The following is a 22,474-nucleotide window of genomic DNA, read 5'->3' on the forward strand; positions in this document are numbered from 1 at the left end:
CTGAATATTCTTTTGCAGGGGGGACACCACTGACCAGTACTTTCTCTTGTTTAGATTCCATGTTTTTTTTCTGTTCTGTGGCTTTATGCATATAAGCCCCAAATTCACATACTGTTTTGGCTTACAATGAATGTCTAAATATACATTCCAATTTTAACCAACATGAATAAAATAAAATTTTAGGTTAGTTTCAGTGTAATAAATCATGGCAGAGTGAATGGGAAGTCCAATAAAGTAGAAAAGGTAAAATAATTTAGAGGACCACCCAATGTGAATTTAGAAAGCTCTCAAGCTTAGGTGAATTAGTGGTTAAAACAAGTAATATAATACTTGCCTGACATTAAAAACACTTGATTATTCTTCTGCACCATAAAAGCATTTTTGTAAAATTAAGGCTATGACTTATGCGATAATTAACATTGACGACCAGTAGGACCTTAGTGTAGACATGTGTCTTTGGCTTCTGATATCGCTGTTCAGTGAATGACTCATTGTAAATTCCACCATTTATCCCTTAGCAGTTAGTGTGTGGGATGTTGGATGAGTGTCAGCCTAGTTAAATGGAATTTGGCAGTTTCAGCTTCAATCAGTCAACATACTGGTAGGTTTGGATTAATGGGATTGTGTAGGCAGAGGTTCCAGTTAAAGCATATTGTTAGTTAGAGCTCTTTATTCTCGACAACATGTTATTTCCACTGCAGGTGAGCCTGAGATGCAAAGTGTCTTTATTGGCTGCTCAAGACAAGTCATAAGAAAGTGAAAGATTAGAAAAACCAAAGAAAATCAAAATACTGGGTACATGATCTCTTAAATTAAACCTTGCAAATTCCACACCCCCCTTCTATTCCTATCCAGCGTGTGGAGTGGGGGATTTTTTTATGTTGTTTTCTTTGGGACTCCATTTTACTGTATGAATTAGGGCTGGACCTCTGAGGTATGAAGCTGATATTTTTAATGGACCTTTACGCCAAAAAGGTTTTACAAGACAAAATAAAAATCAGAATACAGTGTCTTACTAAAGTAAGACTGTTGAGAAATGGAAAACTGTAGTATACTGCTTGCATAATTATTCCACCCCCACATGTAAATATTTTGCACCCAGTGCAACTTTTTGGGGTTCACACCTCTAATTTTAGCCCATTATTCCAGGCAGATTTGCTCCAGGTTGCTCATATTAGTCCATTGACTCTTGATTGTTCAGTAACTTTCAAGTAGGGCTTCAGATTGAAATTGAAGTTGTTAATTGGAATGAAATCAGGACTGGGCCATTGTAGGACATTCACCTTTAATTTCTTGAGTCGATCCACTGTTACTTTGGCCTTGTGTTTGGGGTCATTATTACTTTTTAGCCACCAGAAACAGGTTTTCTTGCAGTATTGTCCTATTCCTTCTATTTCAACAAAATCCCAAATCCCAATTGATGATGCTTCCAACATCTTACTTCAATGTTTTACTTTTCTGTTCCCAGTCCTGTACCTCTTGGCCTCATTTCACCTACTGATATGGATCTGCTTTTGCAACTCCATGGACTTATCCTAGTGCATGAATAATGCTCTCTCTCTTGGATTTCTTAGGTGCTTAAATTAATTCCTTTATGGAAGCAGAAAAAGGTTTAGTAAAATCTGATGATTGAAATAATGTGGGAAGACAAATAAACCGTCTGGGTAAAAAAAAATCCAAAATCCCAAGACTAAATATGCAGAATTATTTATGTTATTATGCTGTGTGACTGTACAGACTTGTTTTCCCAGTGCTGCTAGAAAAGATAACTCCTACAACAAACACTTGTGGGATTGCTGAGTAGCAAGATTTCTTTGCACAGTGTAGGCAAATCCTTCAGTCTCTCAGAAGTTCATGCTGAGCAGGCAATTTACAGCAGCTGAGACTAATTTACTTGTACTAAGGAGTGTTTGCTGTGCTTTATCTGAGGCTAACTGACCTTCATTGGGTTTCAGATTTGGTGCTTCTGGTAAGTAAGTCAAGTGTGGCATTTTGTCTTCCAGTACAACACCAGCAGAGAAATCATCAATACCAATTGTGCCAGTATGAAATAAGGATTAACCGAAACCCTTCTCTTGAGGCTTCAGCTGAATCCCTGAATCTGTGGGTATGGATTCAGCTAAATACCAAACCAAAAAAGCCACAAGCACAAAATATTTTTTCCCATTTTATAGGGGTTAGATTTGGTTTGGCCAGGCTCTTGGACGAATCCAAACACTGCTAAAAATGGCACAGATTCATAGGTAATCCAGGATTTGGTCCATCCCTAGTATCCACCTGTCACGGTGGATACGGGTGAATATTGCCCATAAAAAGAGGCTTAAGAACTACAAGGCTAATGTGATGATACTGCTTGGTCTTGCCAGAGTTTGTATTATTTAATGTGCAGTTTCAGTTAAATTCTTTTGGTTCTGGTGTGGCCAACTATAACTATATGCTTTTAACTTTGAATTCCGTTCCAACCATTCATTCATTCTATATATTTAAGCCTGAAAACATTTTGATTTATGTTTGATATCATCAAAATGTGCTCTTAAATGCATATTATACTGTTTTTCTGACAACCACTTCCACCCTCGAAACATAAACATCTGACTGCATTTGAGTTAATAGGAGCAGACAAGAGGAATTTGGGCATTTAGCTACATGTCTGGAATAGGAACTTACGTCAAAGCAAAGCAATGCATTGTTAAGAATGAATGTTGCTTTTTCATGACTATGATTTGTATATGAGGAAAATACAAGTATCCCCCAACTCCCATGAGCTGATTGATATCTGCTTTGCAAAATCTATGGCTCCAGTCTCATTGTAGACCAGCAGTTCATATGAACAGAACATGCACTCTTGCCTTTTAGCCACTAGAGGGATAAACAATTAAAAAGGGCTGCCTAATTACTTATTGAGCGAGTGTAAACTTTACAATGGTGCAATCTAACCTTTTCCATGTAGAAAGAGGGGAACACTCAAAAAGCAGATTAACTGCTGTGATAAGTGTTTATCTGTGACTGTCAGAAACAACATGTTTCAGGCCCCTTGATGCTCTTTCTCACACTTAAAGGGGTGGTTCACCTTTAAATTAACTTTTTGTATGTTATAGAATGGCTAATTCTAAGCACCTTTTCCATTGGCCTTCATTATTTATTTGTTATAGTTTTTTAATTATTTGCCTCCTTCTTCTGATGCTTTCCAGCTTTCAAATGGGGGTCACTGACCCCATCAAAAAACAAATGCTCTGTAAGGCTACAAATGTATTGATATTGCTACTTTTTATTGTGCATCTTTCTAATCAGGACTCTCCTATTCATATTCCAGTCTCTTATTCAAATCAATGCATGGTTGCTAGGGTAATTTGGAATCTAGCAACCAGATTGCTGAAAATTTAAAACTGTAGTCCTGCTGAATAAAAAGCCAAATTACTCAAAAACCACAAGTAATGAAAAATGAAAACCAATTACAAATTGTCTCTACATCATACTAAATGTTAACTCCAAGGTGAACAACCCCTTTAAGATGTGCGGTATATCTAAGAGAATAGAAGAATTCACAATCAGTTGCTATAGGCAGTGTACTTTGCACTAACTTATCTTTTCCATGTAGTAGCTGATACTTGGCATACTTCATGTTGACAGGTCTGATTATTTTAAAATAATTGTTTTAATCAAACAAAACCACTTGGTGACTTTAAAATGACTTACAGTGCAGCAAGCCCAATAGGCTCATTTAGGTTCCAAAAATGATTGCATAGAAGTAACAAATAGAGATTAACAAATCTATGTGAACTAAAACTATAACATTCACTGCCTTTATGGTATTTATTGAGGAATAACCCCCAAAACATAGAAATCCCAGGAGTGCATGGCTGCACTGTATTACATTACATTATACAGATATGGGACCTGTAATCCGGAATGCTTACAGGACATAGCATTTTCCAGATAATGGACCTTTCTGTAATTTAGATCACCATACCTTAAACTACTAAAAAAATCACTTAAACCTTAAAAGGATACTGTCATGGGAAAACATGTTTTTTTCAAAAAAATAATAGTGCTGCTCCAGCAGAATTCTGCTCTGAAATCCGTTTCTCAAAAAAGCAAACATAATTTTGAAATCTGACATGGGTCTAGACATATTGTCAGTTTCCCAGCTGCCCAAAGTCAGATGAACTTCAGTCACTCTTTCTTTACTGCTGTACTCAGTCTCAGATTTGTGGCGAGGCCACATAGGCCCTGGCCTAGAGCGGCGGAAGCTCTGGGGCGGCATGCCGCCCAACCGAACTTAAATTGATGCCGGAGCACTAGGGACTCTGTGTCCTGTCCCAGTGCTCTGGCTGTGGACAAAACAGATGCGCATGCGCCCAGTCCGAGGGGAGGGGAGAGGGCGACGGAGGAAGCCTGCCTCCGGGCACGCGGAGCACAAATCCGGCCCTGGCTGTACTTCAAATTGGAGTGATATCACCCCCTCCCTTTCCAAACCAGCAGCCTAACAACCGAACAATTGGAAGGTAGATAGCAGCTCCCTAACACAAGATAACAGCTTCCTAGTAGATCTAAGAACAACACTCAATAGTAAAATCCAGGTCCCACTGCGACACATTCAGTTACATTGAGTAGGAGAAACAACAGCCTATCAGAAAGCAGTTCCATCCTAAAGTGCTGGCTCTTTCTGAAAGCACATGACCAGACAAAATGATTTGAGATGGCTGTCTACAGACCAATATTACAACAACAAAAAAAATGCACTTGCGGGTTCAGGAATGAAATGTTATATTGTAGAGTGAATTCTTTGGAGTGTAAACCGTGTAATTTAGAAATAAAGACAACATCATAAAAATCATGACAGAATCCCATTAATTAAACCCCATAGGATTGTTTTGCCTTCAATGAGGATCCATTATATCTTTTTCTAGTTTGAATCAAGTGCAAGGTACTGTTTTATTATAACAGAGAAAAGGGAAATCATTTTCAAGTATATTTGATTAAAATGGGATCTATGGGAGCTTTCTGGATAACGGATTTTGGATAACAGATCCCATACCTGTAAATACTTTGACACATATGATGAAAAATACATGTAATAAAATGTACACACATCCCAAACACACAGCAGAGACGTGGGAACCTATTATGACCCAAGAAAAGATTAAATAATTATAATAATAATTATAATAATATTATTATTTGTACATCACCTGAACATTTTCTGAATTTAGTAATGACCTGTGTATACAGACACCTGTGTATAGGATATTTACATGTTTCTTCTTTTTCTTATATAACATTTTTGTTGTTGTTTGTTTCTGTACAGTGAATGTGGTGGCATTGCTTCAAGAATTCTGGGAAAACAAAGAAAAAAGAAGAGCGGTTTTCCCCAGTGAAAGTCTGGTGGCTTATGAATCTGTCCCTTCCCCAGACCCTCCATTTGTGTGCTATGTGACCCTGCCTGGTGGCAGCTGTTTCGGAAACTTCCAAGTAAGGCCACATGTTGTATGTTATTCATTCTCAGGCATCTCAAACTGGGTAGTAGATTCTGCAGATAGTCAACTTGTCATATGGTACAGTCAAGTATCTGCTGGGCTTAATTTTTACAATGTTAAACTCTAACCCCCTACATTTCCTAACATATGGCACCTAAACTATACAGTGGGCACATGTATCGGGCAAAATAACAACTCTATTTAACTTTATGAAGCTTTCTCAGGCTTGTGTAGTGTAATGTATTTGCTGCTACATATACGTCCATTGTATAGGCGCTGTATGCAAATTAGGCATCGCTAGCGTAACTTCGCTTTGCTTGACGAATTAACGGTAGCTCAACTTCACTACCTTTCACCTTACTGAGCGCAACTTAGAATTTTAGTGAATTTGCGGCCTGGCAAAGCTTCGCCTGGCAAAGTGCGGCAAAGCCAACGCTGGCGCAACTTTGAAGGTAAATAAATTTGCCCCTATGGGTAGTTCTATGGGAAAGCGAGCATGAACTGGTTGGGATTCCTTTTGTGGGAGAGAAGAATCTGAACAAATAGAAACAGAAAAGACAGTGACAAGTTAATGAAGAGGCTGGAATTATATGATGGAAGGGCCTGAAAACAGTACCATAAGGATGATGGAGGGGAAATGACTGGTAATATTTATTTATTATATTACTTGGCACAGGATACAGAATTCTTTGAGGGGCCAAGAGACAGAAATAATAAAGAAATACTATAGGGAAGAATAATGAAGAAAAACAGTGCACTGCAATGTACTACACTTAGAGTGGCTATTTATGTATATTATAACAATGATTGATACCCTGGGAGTTGCACTTGTGCTGAAGTCATAACCGTGAACCAGGAGCCAGAATTTTAGGCATAAAAATCTGCTTTTTATCATTTGCGATTCTGTACTTATTCCTGTTCTAGGGATGTCATACTATAATAACAAATCCCATCCAGATTTATTGGGCCATAATTGTCGTTATCCTCCTGCAATATGTGTTATCCTAATTCCTTGTCATTTCCCTGCACTGTAATTGTTTTACTTCATTGCCGTCATGCTCTGTAGACTTGTTCAACTGCCGTTTGTGTGGTCCTGTTGATGGAAAAGCTGCGTTCCTTTCACATCTCCCAGGTGGTAGATCTCTTTCTCCTCTTAGGGGAACTGAAGCAGATCAAATTACATGTGTGTGTGATACAAACAAAAATTCTGAGAGTGCCGTTAAACAACTCGATAGTGTCTGCAGGACTTTTGTAGTAGGCTATAATTCTGCCTTACCCCCTACCATAAAACAGGATAGATAAAGAATGTGAGAAAGGATAAACATGTGAGAAAGGGAAAACAGTATGGGTAATAAGGCCATCTGTAAACAGAGCTTTTTGTATAATTCAGCTCATTGCAATGTCATAAAACGTATCATTTTGTTAATGGAAATAAATACAATATTTTTAAAGATATTTACAGAATAGACAGGATATCATTTCCATTTGATCAGTACCTCAGCTTAAGGTTAATAAACCTTTACTCTAACATACCTATATGCCCTGGTTATGTGTTCGGGTCTATGACTATGATTGATCTATTGGTGCACATGAAAACTGTGATACAGGTATGGGATCCATTATACAGAAACCCGTTATCCAGAAAGCTTTGAATTACAGAAAGGCCATCTCCCTTAGACTCCATTTTATCCAAATAATTCAAATTTTTAAAAATGGTTTCCTTTTTCTCTGTAATAATTAAAGAGTACCTTGTACTTGATCCAAACTAAGATATAATTAATACTTACTGGAAGCAAAACCAGCCTATTGGGTTTATTTAATGTTTTGCATGATTTTCTAGTAGGTATGAAGATCCAAATTATGGAAAGTTCCATTATCTGGAAAACCCAAGGTCCCAAGCACTGTGAATAACAGGTCCCATACCTGTATAACAAAGAATATGGTCATAGTAAATAGTAAATTGCAATTAACTGGTGTGAATCGTCAGGTTTTTTACTGACAATGTTTCAGTTTTCCCCATGGTTCCAGGGTGCAATCATGCAAAAAATGGTGTGCCAGACAACAGAGGAACAAAGATTTGCACCAGTTAGTAAACTGTATACGAATGGGTGTGCCTGCAAGGGAAGGGGGTAGAACGATGGATCTGATTTGTGTAATTTACAGGACTTTCAGTTGTGTGTGTGATTTGACTGGTGCAACAGACAGAAAGGGAACCCTGTATTTCTTTACCAGGCCAAGACAGGTGTTAAGTGCAGGGCCCCAGGGTCCCCTTGTACTTGATTAAACTGCATCATACAGGGCACAATTGGCACATAGTATATATGAGCACGAGTAGGTACAAGTACATTGTGCATAAAGGATTAACACATGGAACTCAACACCCATGTTTTTTTAAAGGTTTTTATTACAAATGTAAAACAAAACGCAACAACAGTAGATAATACTGAGAAAAAAAGAAAACAAGAGTGAGAAACAGCAAAAAGTATAGTGTACAATGATGCATACATGGTTGTTGAAGCAGGGATAAAAGTTACCTTGTAGAACAGGTTTTAACAAGTAAAGGGGTATATTTATCAAAGAGTGAAGTTAATAGTGAAGTTCCGCCACTAGAGTGAAATTCCGCCACTCTCCATTCATTTCTATGGGATTTTTATAGGCGTATTTATCAAAGGGTGAAATTTCACTTTCACCCATTGATAAATACGCCTTTCAAATACCCATAGAAATGAATTGAGAGCTGCGGAATTCCACTCTAGTGGCGGAACTTCACTCTTTGATAAATTTACCCCATAGAGGTTCAAACAATCCCAAACATAACTCAATGGGCAATAGCAATCCTAATGTCAGCAATGTTGGAGGTGTAATAGTTTCTCTGCCGCACGTCCTCTTTGTCTTTGGGCATGTGGGGTTGATGTCGGCATCTATGTGTGTGCGTCTTTTCTTCGAGGCGTGTGCATGACATCATTATGCTGGTGTAACCCCATTCCTTTGCCCTAACCCCATTTCTCCTGTTCCCTTGCCTGCCAAGATCTCTCGCCCTGGTTTTCTCACTCTAAAACCTGGAGGCATATGAGGACTTCTCCCAAGTGAAAGGCAGCTGTTATAGGCGGAAGCCTGAGCCGTGACCAGAACTTTGGCGTTTGTACTGGGTTTTGTGATACCAAACAAGACAGGGCACTGAGGCTCCCAGTCCTGATTTCCACGGGGATCCAGATTTAAAGATAGAATTTGTAATTGGGCCTAAAGCATTTTCCCAGTCTTGCTATCTGCTTGTACAAAATATATATATATAAACAAAGCACTCCCTGTTCATCCAGTTCAGTGCTATTTAAACTATACTCTCATAGCAGCAATCAGTAGCTCAATGTTTTTCTGCTAAGTTTGCCAAGTGCTACACACATGAGAAAATGCTCTGTCATTCCTATCTGAATGGAATGAGATAAATAGGTTTGTTGATTCTGTTGACATGTCTGTGTAATTTCATTCCCCCCCCCACTTTCATAAAGGCAGAACTAAGTGAATAAAAGTAAAATTCAACATAAAAAAAAATGGTTTGATAGAAGGGTCTGACAACTCAATTTTGCCATGATACATCTGGGTTTGAGAATTCAAAATTATTCTTAGAGGGATACTGTCATGGGAAAACATGTTTTTTTCAAAACACACCAGTTAATAGTGTTGCTCCAGCAGAATTCTGCACTGAAATCCATTTCTCAAAAGAGCAAAAACAGATTTTTTTATATTCAATTTTGAAATCTGACATGGGGCTAGGCATAGTGTCAGTTTCCCAGCTGCCCCAGTCATGTGACTTGTGCCTGCACTTTAGGATAGAACTGCTTTCTGGCAGGCTGTTATTTCTCCTACTTAATGTAACTGAATCAGTCTCAGTGGGACTTGGCTTTTACTATTAAGTGCTGTTCTTAGATCTTCCAGGGAGCTGTTATCTTGTGTCCGGGAGTTGCTATCTCGTTACCTTCCCATTGTTCTGTTGTTAGGCTGCTGGAGGTGGGGGAAAGGGAAGGGAGGTGATATCACTCCAACTTGCAGTACAGCAGTAAAGAGTGACTGAAGTTTATCAGAGCACAAGTCACATGACTGGAGGCAGCTGGGCAATTGACAATATGTCTAGCCCCATGTCAGATTTCAAAATTGAATATAAAAAAATCTGTTTGCTCTTTTGAAAAATGAATTTCAGTGCAGAATTCTGCTGGACCAGCACTATTAACTGATACGTTTTGAAAAAAACATGTTTTCCCACGACAGTATCCCTTTAACTGAACCTGCATATATATGGGGTAATGCAGGTACTGGTGCTTCATAAGAAATAACATAGCCCCTGTTTTAAAATCAAATGAAAGTCATCTCATTACATGGCCGTGACCTGCATAAAATCACTTTGCTTTGACACATACCTATATATGATCATTGAGTTATTTAATGACTACAACAACTTTATAATAAGGGGTAGATTATCCATATCTGTTTGATTGAATTTGGTACATTATTCTATCTGTGTGTGTGTGTGAGACTGTCTGTCTATATCTGCCTATCCAAATTACGGAAAGAATCATTATCTGGAAAACTCCAGGTCCCGAGCATTCTGGATAACAGGTCCCATACCTATATACCTAAACTGTGTCTCTCCACCTAGTGATGAACTATAGCTGGAGAGCTACAAGTTGAACATTCCTGATGCACATTGTAGAAATATTTGACAGTTTATCACAAGGACTGGAGAAAATCAAATATCTACACTAAAGCCAGTCCTGCTGTCTGTGGGTCTGTCAGTCTATCTATTCCACCTCAACAGTACCTGTACAATGCATCTAAATGGACCTTATTTTTGTGACCAACTGTTTCTTGTCCCCTAACTATTCTGTTGACATTATTGCAGGGTGGCATAGTTCTTGCTAGGAGCATTTTCTGCCAAAAATAGTATTTGTTTCCCCCAACTAGACTGCAGTCCCTATTAGCCCACACCGCTTGTAGAGCAAACAATATTGCTAGGATATGTGCCCTTTAAAACCAGGGCAGCAGTAGGGATATAGAAGTGCTGAAGTAGGAATCTAGAAGTACTGCAGTAGGGATCTAAAAGTGCTGCAGTAGGGATCCAAAAGTTGTAGTAGGGATCTAGAAGTGCTGCAGTACAGATATAGAAGTGCTGCAGTAGGAATCTAGAAGTGCTGCATTTGGGATCCAGAAGTGCTACAGTAGGGATCCAGAAGTTGCAGTAGGGATCTAGAAGTGCTGCAGTAGGAATCCAGAAGTTGCAGTATGGATTTAGAAGTGCTGCAGTAGGGATCTAGAAGTTGCAGTAGGGATCTAGAAGTGCTGCAGTAGGGATCCAGAAGTTGCAGTAGGGATCTAGAAGTGCTGCAGTATTAATCCAGAAGTTGCAGTATGGATTTAGAAGTGCTGCAGTAGGGATCTAGAAGTTGCAGTAGGGATCTAGAAGTGCTGCAGTAGAGATCTAGAAGTGCTGAAGTGTATTCTAAAACAAACTATGGAAGGATATAAATCCCAAGATGGGAGTTCTGAGAATCTATACTTGTGTAGCCCTGTCTCATACAACATTTCCCTTATATTGCAGCTGCTCGTTACTGGAAATTCCAATAAAAATATTGCTCACAAGTTGCTATTTTATGTGAAACTCATTTGCAGCGGATTATCTAGATCAGAACAACATTTTTGCCATTTGTGTCATAGGAATGAATCAACACAATATTTTGGGAAAATAGGGAAATCGTAAAAATTCACTCTGTTGCATTTTCAGATAAACACTATCAGCCTGAAATAAATTATATTTAAGGAATTCCCACATGGCTCTTTCCTTTTACAGAGATTTGGTTTTCCCGATAACTTTCTTTTAGTGAATGGTTCTCTGGAGGATTATTAACATCATTAAGCAGTGTTTAGAAAGTTTGCCTGAACGAGACATTGGGAAAAAAAGGAGCAGTTCTGTGTTTGAACTGTCCATTAGAGAATGTGGAAGCAATAAAACAGATTTAATACTATGTAATGCTGTAATGGAGTCTTATAGGAGAAATACCATTATCACAAGATACAGTTTCATAGCACACACAACTGTATTAGTTAGAACAATGTATGAACACAGTAAATGGCCTTGCAACCTGTTTTTCTATAAAAAAAAACAAGTATTTTGTAGTGCTATAGCCATATAAATGATGTCGTCCATTAATAGAATGCAACATATATGACAGAACACACAGTGTTTTACAGACATACTATATATGATAGCAAGAAGCTATTTCTGTTTTACTCTCTGTAAGGAAAGGGCACTGTTTTTCTGAAGTTATATTGCAATTTTTACTCTGACTGTTCTACTATAAGTGTTAATATAGTATATTGTAATTATATTGGTGATGGACACAGCCGATGGCCCCTTTGCAGGAATAGTATAAGGACCCTACCCAGGCCCAGACTGGCAATCTGTGGGTTCTGGCAAATGCCAGAGGGGCTGCTATAAGGTGCCATAGAAAGTCAGTATTTAGTGGGCTGGTGGAGGCTGTTTGGGCCTCTATTTGGGCTGATTGGGCCTCTGTGTACCTGAAATGCTAGGGCCTATTTTAATTCTCAGTCCGGACCTGACCCCACCCACAGACTGTTAATTCTCTTCTAGTACTGATACCCAAGCCTCCATTCTGCAGCCACACTACACAGGGGCTCTCAACATACTAAAATGACACTTAAAAGAGAACTAAAGCCTAACTAAAGCAGTAGGCTAAAAATGTTGTACATTAGATTTTGAGCTTCTGTACCAGCCCATGGGAACCACAGCCCTTTAGCAGTAAAGATCTGTGTCTCCAAAGATGCCCCAGTAGCTCCCCATCTTCTTTTCTGCTGATTCACTGCACATGCTCTGTGCTGCTGTCACTTACTGAGCTTAGGGACCCACTCACAATATACTGTACACATAGAATCTAAATGTCACAATATAAGGCTGATTATTAATTAATACAGATAATTACTACATGGCAGCACAGAAACCAGTGCAACTAGCATCAGAATTTAATAATCAGCCCTGTAGTAGCTTATATTACAGATAAACCTCATTTTCTGCTTAAAAATTAGTGACGACCCCTAAGCTTAGCTTCTCAACAGCTGCTCAGAGCCCACTGAGCATGTGAGTGTTGCAGACACTTTCCAAGATGGTGACCCCCTGTGACAAGTCCTGGATCATTGCTGCTATTGCATTTAGGCTGGTGCAAATAGTTCAGCATATGTAAAATATGGCATTTTTAGCCATATTAATTTTTAGAGTTTAGTTCTCCTTTAAGCGAGACTGCAGAGAGACGTAGCATTGCTGATAATATTCTCCATCTTATGTCTTTAAATTCAATAAACATGAAAATAACCAATCCAGGAACAGACACAATTGCGTTACCATGGGTAGCATCCAGTAAAGAAAACTTACAAGCATTCAGGGAAAGGTTGTGAATTTGCACCTCTTTAAGAATGTTATTGTCTTTGGGGTAGAGGAAGACCAAGGCTGTTGATCTCTTTTCTTGGAGTGATAAGCAAGGTAGGGTACCAAAGCAACATATCTCTCAATCTCATTCTTTCTCTCAAACACACCTATACCCAAGTGTTGCCACATGTATTTCATAACTCTCAAAATTCTGCCCAATAGAATATTGAAGAGAAGAAGATGAGAATGCTGCCAGCCTTACACACTGTATGAACTAATTGCATGTTCTGAGAACAAGCAGAGAAAAGTTCTTGTTGCTTATTTACCCTTGGTGTTCAAATACATGAGAACATGGTGCACTTCCAGTTTCGCTTCTACCATGACAACATTCTCTTAAACAGTGATCCCCAACCAGTGACTCCTGAGCAACATGTTGCTCACCAACCCCTTGGATGTTGCTCCCAGTGGTCTCAAAGCAGGTGCTTATTTTTATATTCCAGGTTTGGGGACACGTTTTATTTGCATGAAACCAGATGTACTGCCAAACAGAGCCTGCTGCCAGTCCACATAGAGGCTATCAAATAGCCAATTACAGACCTTTTTGACACCCCTCTGAAATATTTTCATGTTTGTATTGTTCCCTGACTCTTTTTACATTTGATTATGGCTCACAGGAAAAAAAAGGTTGGGGACCCTGCTCTTAAATATAAGATGTGGAAAGCTATGGTGCTTTACCCACTTATTGGAAGTCATGGAGTCTGAACATAAGGACATTGTTTCTGATGTTTTACCTTTATTAATTTTATGTTTTACTCAACATATTTATGTGCATTAAAATAACTTGACAAATGAAGTGCACATGACCTTCCAAAGTTACCGTATATATACAGTTCTGCTTTGAAAGAAAAAGCTTTTAGGATTGTATGCTCGACCTTATATTATCCTTGAGAGAAAAGCCTAATGGGTTGAGACTATAGAATACTATATTTGTGGTAACATTGTTTTGGGTGGGTGACTGACTCAGTAATCCTTCCATCTTCTACTGACAACATATATTACACGTCTATCCTTTTAAAAATATTTCTATGCCATTTTTTGGCTGTCTGTGAAATACTCAAAAACCACATGGTATGGTCATGAAACTGTACAGTAATTTCCATTTCCCACAGTAAGACCTACACTAGCCCCAGCTGATCTGACTTTTGGCTCCCCTCTTCCTGAACTAAGCCATTCAGCCCTTATGGTTTCAGCAGATGTTTTTGCTTTTAATAACATAAAGCATTCTTTTTTTATTTCCCTTTCATTGAAGATTTTTATCATTTCAGATAATTCTCCTGTCCTATATGTTATCAAGTGTAAGGCTGCTATCGTTTATATCATTTATGTTGCCCAATACACTTGACTTGTTGTTTTCCCTTGTATAGAAGTGTTTATTTATACTCCGTCGTATTCAGGTTAGTAACAGGTATTACAGATATTTGGAGCTGTGCATGCAAAGCAGATGTTGCCCAATATTTCTCATCAATTTCTCATAGTCGAAGGGGCAGATTTACTAAAGGGAAAAGTGGCCATTGCTAGCGAAAATTTGCCAGAAATCCAATCTGCAGAGGACAATTCGCTAACGAAAAAGACCGTAGCTATTGCAGTTTCGCTCCCTATCGCCAGGCGAATTTTGGCTCAGGCGAACAAACGTTACTCTGCTGATTCACTAAAGTGCGAATTTTACAGAACGTTTCTTCTTTCGCCTTAGACCTGCTGAACTGATAAGATGAAGCTACATCCTCCTCACAAAATAACGCTAGCGAAGCTTCGCCATTGTTCAGCTGCAGAGACGCAACTTCACATTTAGTGAATAAACGTAGTGAATTTACGCCTGGAGAAGTGGCGTAAAGTGTGGTGGAGCCTTCGCTGGCAAAAATTCGCCCTTTGGTGAATTTGTCCCTAAGTATCTTCACTACTGTCTGCAGATATATTAATGAGCATATCAAGGTGAAATACAGTCACCTATGTTATTGCTATCATGTGTCTGAAAGGATTGGAACCCCTAGTATCATAGATTTACCACTGTCCTTGGACTTACTCCTGGTGCAGGCAGTGTAGCACTCGCTAGAAGCATTATCTGCCCAAATAGCAGTGTTTCCCTAACCAGAGTATGTGCTCTAATAGCCTGCACCTCCAGTGGGGAAAACAATTGTGATACAATAGGTGCCCTTTAAGGGGTAAACTTTAAATACTATCAACAGAATTATTAGGGGCCAAGAAACAGTTGGTCACAGAAATAAGGTCTGTATTACTACATTGTGCAGGTGCTTTTGAGGAGGAATAGACAGACCCACAGACATATTGTAGCCCTACAGCTATAGTTTAACCCTAGGTGGAGGGACACAGTTTGGATATGCAGGTATGGGACCTGTTATCCAGAATGCTCAGGACCTGGGTTTTCCAGATATTGAGGAACTGAACCCCCAGTATCGTAGATTTACCAGCTAGATTTATCATGAACTTGCGATTACAGGTATGAGACCTGTAAACCAAAATGGACCTTGGGTTTTCTGTGTAATGGATCTTTCCATAATTTGGATCTTCATACCTTAAGTCTACTAGAAAATCATGCAAACATTAAATAAACCCCATAGACTGATTTTGCTCTCAATAAGGATTAATTATATCTTAGTTTGAATCAAGTACAAGCTACTGTTTTATTATTACTGATAAAAGGGAAATCTTTTCAAAAAATTTGGATTGCAAGGATAAAATGGAGTCTATGAGAGACGGTCTTTCATAATTCAAAGCTTTATGGATAAGGGGTTTCCTGATAACAAATCCAATACCTGTTTCAGGTGAATAATATATTTATTTAATATGGATTAAATAAATATTGACCTTAAAATATGTAAAATGTGATTAATGGAGCGGGTGGATTGAGGACATGTACAGTAGCTTGGAATGATAGATTTCTGAGTGCTGCTGTCTTTATGGAGACTGGCCTTTTAGGCAGTAGAATATAAAAAGCAGGGTGAAGGTAAAGAATTTTAAAAAAGTTTTTGTTATCTGACTTTAATATACTGACTTCGGTAGGAAAAAGTTCCTTGGAGCATATTACATGGGATAAAATAATCTTTCTTGACTCCATAATGGCACTTGGATGACTATTTCGATCAACTCATTAGAACTCATTTATGAATGCAATCGCAATGCCTAAGCACTATTCACAAACACATTTGCACCTAGTCAGCTGGCTTTGATGAGGTGCAAAGTACAAGACCCACTGACACAAGTAAATCCTTAAATTAACACCTTCTTTGCTAGGAGGTGTTACTTCTAGGTTTTATAAAAGAAAAGAGACTGATTTTGACCCAGACAGCCCAGTTTTCAGGAGGTCGATTTGTGTGAGATTTGGGATGAATATGTATTTTTATGCAACTATGAATGAATGTCTGATAAACCAATATACCATTTCATTAGCTAAGGGGCCCTCACCAAAAAAGTTGGACCTTCAACTGGTGTGTGAATTTAAAAAGTTTGTAAAGAACTGCCTTAAGTGGTCTATTTATCAAAGGTCATATTTCAGAGGTTTTTGAAACTGTGAATAAACACACAAACTCTAAAACTAAGAATGTCAAGAGATTTATTAACAGATCCAAATTAAAAAAAAAAGTATGAATGGAAAATAATCAGCTAGAAAAATACGAATACCTTGAAAACCTCTAAAAATTTTAGTTTTTCGGTCAACTCCAAGCGAAAAAAAAATCCGAAAACCTCGAAAAGTCCAAATTGAGTTAAAACGGGCGAACTTCTATAGGAACAACTTTCACCTGGCAAAGTTTTGTATTAGAGGTTTTCATGGTTTTTATACTTAGTTTTTTTAGTTGAATTTGACTAGGGAATAGTTAAAATTCGATTCATGTTTTTTTTTTAAAAAAATGTAATTTGATTTTCAGAAGTTATCATGTACTGGCCCTTTAAGAATTCTAATTTGACTATTTGCCACCTGCCGAATTGCTGTTTTAGCCTATAGGGGATATCCTGGGATTAATTTGGAGTTGTTTGTAGCCTTTCTGAAAATCGAGTTTTTATCTGAGAAAAAACTAGAATCAAATTCAATTCTAAATTGATTCGAGTTTGCGGGTCAAGCCCATTCACCCGAGTTTGGAAAATTCAGATTTTATGATAAATTTCGATTGGTCATTTTTTATGTGAATTTTGAGTTCATGGGAGTTTATGGGAGTTTTTACAAACTCCCATGAAATCTAAATTTGACCCTTGATAAATCTGCCCCAAAATAAATCTCGATTTTTTTTAGAGCTTTTTTTAAAAAAAAATAGAAAACAACAAATTTTTTGAGATTCGTGGAAAAAGGAAATTTGATTGTTAGTAAATGGGCCCCTACACTTGCACCAGGCTTCCGCAAAGCATTTCGCATTCTATTTGCTTGCTGCTGCATGGACCATTTTGGTATGATATTTTAAATAACTTACCCCCTGTAAGCAAAAGAGGAATCGTTAATAAACCTTTAAGCAAAAAAGTAAACAAATCAACAATTTTTAGAAGGATGTGTTTATTTATTTTTTTAAATTAGTAAATTGTTCACCTTTTCACCTTTGTTCAGGTTTGGTTTCATGTACATTGCAAAGTTTATTGTTGCCAGAGGTCAGACTAATGTAAGGAAATATATTACAGAAAGGATCTTATTACATTATGACCTCCAAGGACTGCTAGCCTTTGCTAAAACTCGGGGGATCCTTTTTATTAATACAACCTGTGTTATCTTATAAAAAAATTCAATGTGTATAAAATAAATCCATCAAAATGATACATACTACTGAACAAAATTTGGAATGGAAATGTTAGGAAAACAAAACACACAGGAAAAATCTCTCTGGCTAGAGGTTGTAGGTCAAGTTAGTGTACACGGTGATTAATACTAGGTGTCAGAATGCAGATATGAAGAGTTGGAATGGTATGCTCAGATGAAAGGATAATGAGAAACTTCAGTAGGAAAGTATTCCCCAGTACAAACGGGAAAAAAAACACTTTAACGCTGAGGACCCAGCAGTGTATGAAGATTCTTATTATATGTCTTGCAATTCTTGAAGATAATTACAGTAATTATACAGCAACAAAACAGAATTTCCCTGTAGGGATTTAGGGCTATTGTACATAATAAAGTTAGCTTTAATGTTTAAGGCAATCCCCAAGAAAAGAGAGTAGTTACAACACGTATCCATCACTATTAGGTGGGACTATGGAGATTGTCATTTATCCAGGTCATGATATACAGTATCTAGAATAACTAAGTCTAAAGGAACTGGACTTTCCTTGAAAAGGTTTCACTGCTCATATGAGTTTCTTCTTCAATTCCCCGGCATTTATGCCCATAAGGGTAGTAATGTTGTAGAAAACCAATCACATTCAATTCAATGTGAACCATGGTACCATTGTAACTGAATCACATTTCCACACATCTGTGATTTTCAGCCAACAGTTAACTGAATACATGGAGTTACATACACCCGACTTACATACAACTTACACTTACAAACGAGGCTATTACAGTAACACACTATGGTTTGCTTGACTTTTATTAGCATTTAGCTTTAATAAACCACCTGCCCAACTCCCTTCTGGCATGTGTTGTCTACTGCAGAGCACAGAAAGGTAAAAATAAATACTATGTTAAGACAAACATCTGTCAAGTTAACGTATATGTCAACCTACAAAATATTCAACTTACAAACCTACAGGCCCTGTCTTGTACGTAACCCTGGGAGTGCATATTCAATGGAACCATTGTGATTTGATTATGATTTAAGGGTTTAAATCCCAGGGCAAACTGAAGAAGCTGCTAGGAGGAGTGGTGAAATGTTTCCAAGGGAACTCCAGCTGCTTTAGACTTAATTGTACTAGATACTGTACTAGGTGGGACTGTGTCGGTCTTTAAGAGCTTATTATGAAAATAGATTGTCCTTCTGAGCACAACTCTGCGAACATTTATAACTTCAGTATGAACTTACTTAGTTCCTTGGTGACTGTTGATTCAGATGGAGCACACAGTTCACCCCAGCACACAAAAGCATGATATGTCACAACATTTATTGCTTTGAAAAAAAATATAATAATGATAATGGTGGGACATGGTGAGGCTTCCAGATAAATTTAGGTCTATCTGTATGTGATTTAAAATGCTGTTGTCAATTTAGCTGGTTGATCTAACAAACACTTGTGCGAGTAAAATACCTAGATAATGCAATGTTTGTGTTAAATGACTTATTTATAAATGCAACAGAACCTGCTAAGCATGAACTTGTATGTAGAAAGGAACAGCACCTTGTTAATGAAATAAAAGGCCTTTATTTAAACACTGCACAGACTAAGGGGCAGATGTATGAAGGGTCGAATATCGAGGGTTAATTAACCCTCGATATTCGACTAGGAACTAAAATCCTTCGACTTCGAATATCGAAGTCGAAGGATTTAGCGCAAATCCTACGATCGAACGATCGAAGGATTATTCCTTTGATCGAACGATTAAATCCTTCGAATCGAACGATTCGAAGGATTTTAATCCAACGATCGAAGGAATATCCTTCGATCAAAAAAACTCAGGCAAGCCTATGGGGACCTTCCCCATAGGCTAACATTGACTTCGGTAGCTTTTAGCTGCCGAAGTAGGGGTCGAAGTTTTTTTTAAAGAGACAGTGCTTCGACTATCGAATAGTTGAACGATTTTTAGTTCGATTCGTAGTCGTAGTCGAAGGTCGAAGTAGCCCATTCGATGGTCGAAGTAGCCCAAAAAACACTTCGAAATTCGAAGTTTTTTTAATTCGAATCCTTCACTCGAGCTTCATGAATCGGCCCCTAATTGTAGCATGAACTTGTATCACAGAGTAGGATGTAAATCTCCTCAGTCATTTTAATTACATTAATTAAAGGGAACCTGTCACCCTAAGAAATAATTCCAAATCCTATTTTATGATGTTAGTCAAGCAAAATAAACTTTACTCACACTATGTCAATTATTTAAATCTAGTTTCATTTAGTCTTGGAATTCACAAACACATGAAACGTGGCAGCAGCCATTTTTTGGACCCTGTTATTAAGGCAAGCTTTAGATCATGCCAAAATGTTGTTAATGCATCAGAATGGGGCACCTGATACCCATGCCCATGCACTGGCTACACAATTAGAGTTGGAATTTGAGGAATGCAGTGACATCTAGAAAGTGCAGAATGGAAAGTGAAAGTAATTGCCTACCCCATCTCTATGTCTAAGTAATAGAGGAGGAGTAGGCAATATAAGATTGACAGCTGGGAGTTTTAAACACGTGTATAACAGGTAGAAATGTTTTAATAAAAAAAAAAAGAATTTGAGTTTCATGTTTAATTTTAAGACGACTTTTATTATATAATGAATAAAAAAAACCCTCTTGTAAAATATAAGGATATTATAAGTTACCAAGGAGTTTCATGACCATATAATAACACGAGGCCGAAGGTCGAGTGTTTTTATACAGGTCATGGAACTCCGAGGTAACTTCTAATATCCTCTTATTTTGCAACAGGGGGTATTTTATTTATTATAATACACACGTTGCAGTGAGTCATGTGACAGAAATGACATCAGAACTCACCGATTATAACTGATGACACCAGAACTCACCGTTTATAAGGATATAATTTACAAGATATTCATGGCTTTTGTGTATTATACAGCTTTATTATACATCCCTTTAATGCAATTGTTATAATTGCTATCAAAAAAGTTATTTTGATGACATCTTTAACAGCTGCTGCCATTTGCAATTACAGTCTCGAGTTTAAGCAACTCACTGGGATTTATCATATTCAAAGCAGTTGTTGCTACAGCAAAAAAAACGAAAAATGATTATTGGATGGAGGCCTAGTTTATTTACATTTTGTTCTTCGCCATTTCCTAGTTTGATATTGCTTAGGGAGGAATACCACCATTTGATCTGAATACATTTGTTTTTGGTTTTACAGTGTTGTTTAAGCAGAGCAGAAGCCCGGAGAGATGCAGCTAAAGTGGCTCTTCTCAACTCTCTCTTCAATGAGTTGCCCTCTCGAAGGATTACAAAAGATTTCATCGTGAAAAGCGTACAAGAGGCCCTCTCCTCTACTAGTGTAAGTTTGATGCCTACTGTATATAAAGGTTCTGTATATATCATTTATTTCGGATTGAATAAAGTGAGTCTGACTCATTATACCATGTGAAACTCAGGCTCCATTACCTTCCTATAGTACAACTTCCTGAGGATTTGCTTTTAAAGGAATAGTTCAGTGTGAAAATAAAAACTGTATAAATAGATAGGCTGTGCAAAATGTGCAAAATAAAAAATGTTTCTAATATAGTTAGTTAGCCAAAAATGTAATATATAAAGGCTGGAGTAAACAGATGTCTAATAAAACAGCCAGAATCCAACTTCCTGCTTTTCAGCTCTATAACTCTGAGTTAGTCAGCGACTTGAAGGGGGCCACATGGTACATTTCTGTTCAGTGAGTTTACAATTGATCCTCAGCATTCAGCTCAGATTCGAAAGCAACAGATATAACCCATGTGGCCCCCCCTCAAGTCTCTGATTGGTCACTGCCTGGTAACCAGGGTAACCAGTCAGTGTAAACCAAGAGAGCTGAAAAGCAGGAAGTAGTGCTCTGACTGACAGGTTATACATCAAATCACTGCAGCCTTTATACATTACATTTTTGGCTAACTAACTATATTAGAAACATTTTTTATTTTGCACAGCCTATTTATTTACACTGAACAATTCCTTTAACTACAAAGATATCTCCGGTATTTATAATGGATCAAGCCAGGCCTGACAGCTATGGCCTGTATAATTCAGTTTTAGTGTCCACTAACTCTTCAGCTCTCCCATCTTTCGTTTTATTTAATAATGTTGTTCTTATTGGTGTCCATTCACTGCACTTTCATTATTCCAATTGGAACAAATAAAGATGATTACTGATTTCTCTAGGTTACTTTGGGTTGCTGAACCCATGTTTTCTAAAGGAGAACTAAACCCTAAAAATGAATTTGGATAAAAATGCCTTATTTTATATACTGAATTTATGCACAAGCATAACGATTCTACTAGTAATAAGCTAAGGCATAACAGTTGTGCAAAGGAGTTTACCATTTTGTTAAAAGTATCCGTGACACACACATGCTCAGTGGGCTCTGAGCAGCTGTTGGGAATCTAAGTTTAGGGGTCATCACAAATTATCAAGCATAAAATGAAGTTTGTTTTTTATATAAAATGATGCTACAGGGCTGATTATTAAATTATTTTGCTAATTGTGCTGGTCTCTGAGCTGTCATATAAAAATAATCTGGATTATTTACTAATCATCTTTATATCATGACATTTGTATTCTATACATATTGTATATTACATGTTGGTCCCCAAGCTCAGTAAGTGACAGCAGCACAGAGCATGTGCAGTGAATCAGCAGAAAAGAAGATGGGGAGCTACTGGGGCATCTTTGGAGATACAGATCTTTACAGCTAAAGGACTGCGATTAACTTGGGTTGGTATAGAAGCCCAAAA

General features: G+C 37.8%; 1 protein-coding gene across 1 annotated transcript in view; it reads left to right on the plus strand.

Annotated features, from left to right (window-relative positions):
• lix1.L (limb and CNS expressed 1 L homeolog) overlaps positions 1-22,474 on the plus strand; it is an 89,982-nt gene that overhangs the window by 21,583 nt on the left and 45,925 nt on the right. Inside the window, exons 2-3 of the mRNA XM_018264522.2 lie at positions 5,309-5,472; positions 20,907-21,047. Coding sequence (XP_018120011.1) covers positions 5,309-5,472; positions 20,907-21,047 — 305 coding nt within the window. The remainder of the gene's footprint in view (positions 1-5,308; positions 5,473-20,906; positions 21,048-22,474) is intronic.

This window comes from Xenopus laevis, chromosome 1L (assembly GCF_017654675.1).
Source record: "Xenopus laevis strain J_2021 chromosome 1L, Xenopus_laevis_v10.1, whole genome shotgun sequence".
Taxonomy (NCBI): Eukaryota; Metazoa; Chordata; class Amphibia; order Anura; family Pipidae; genus Xenopus; species Xenopus laevis.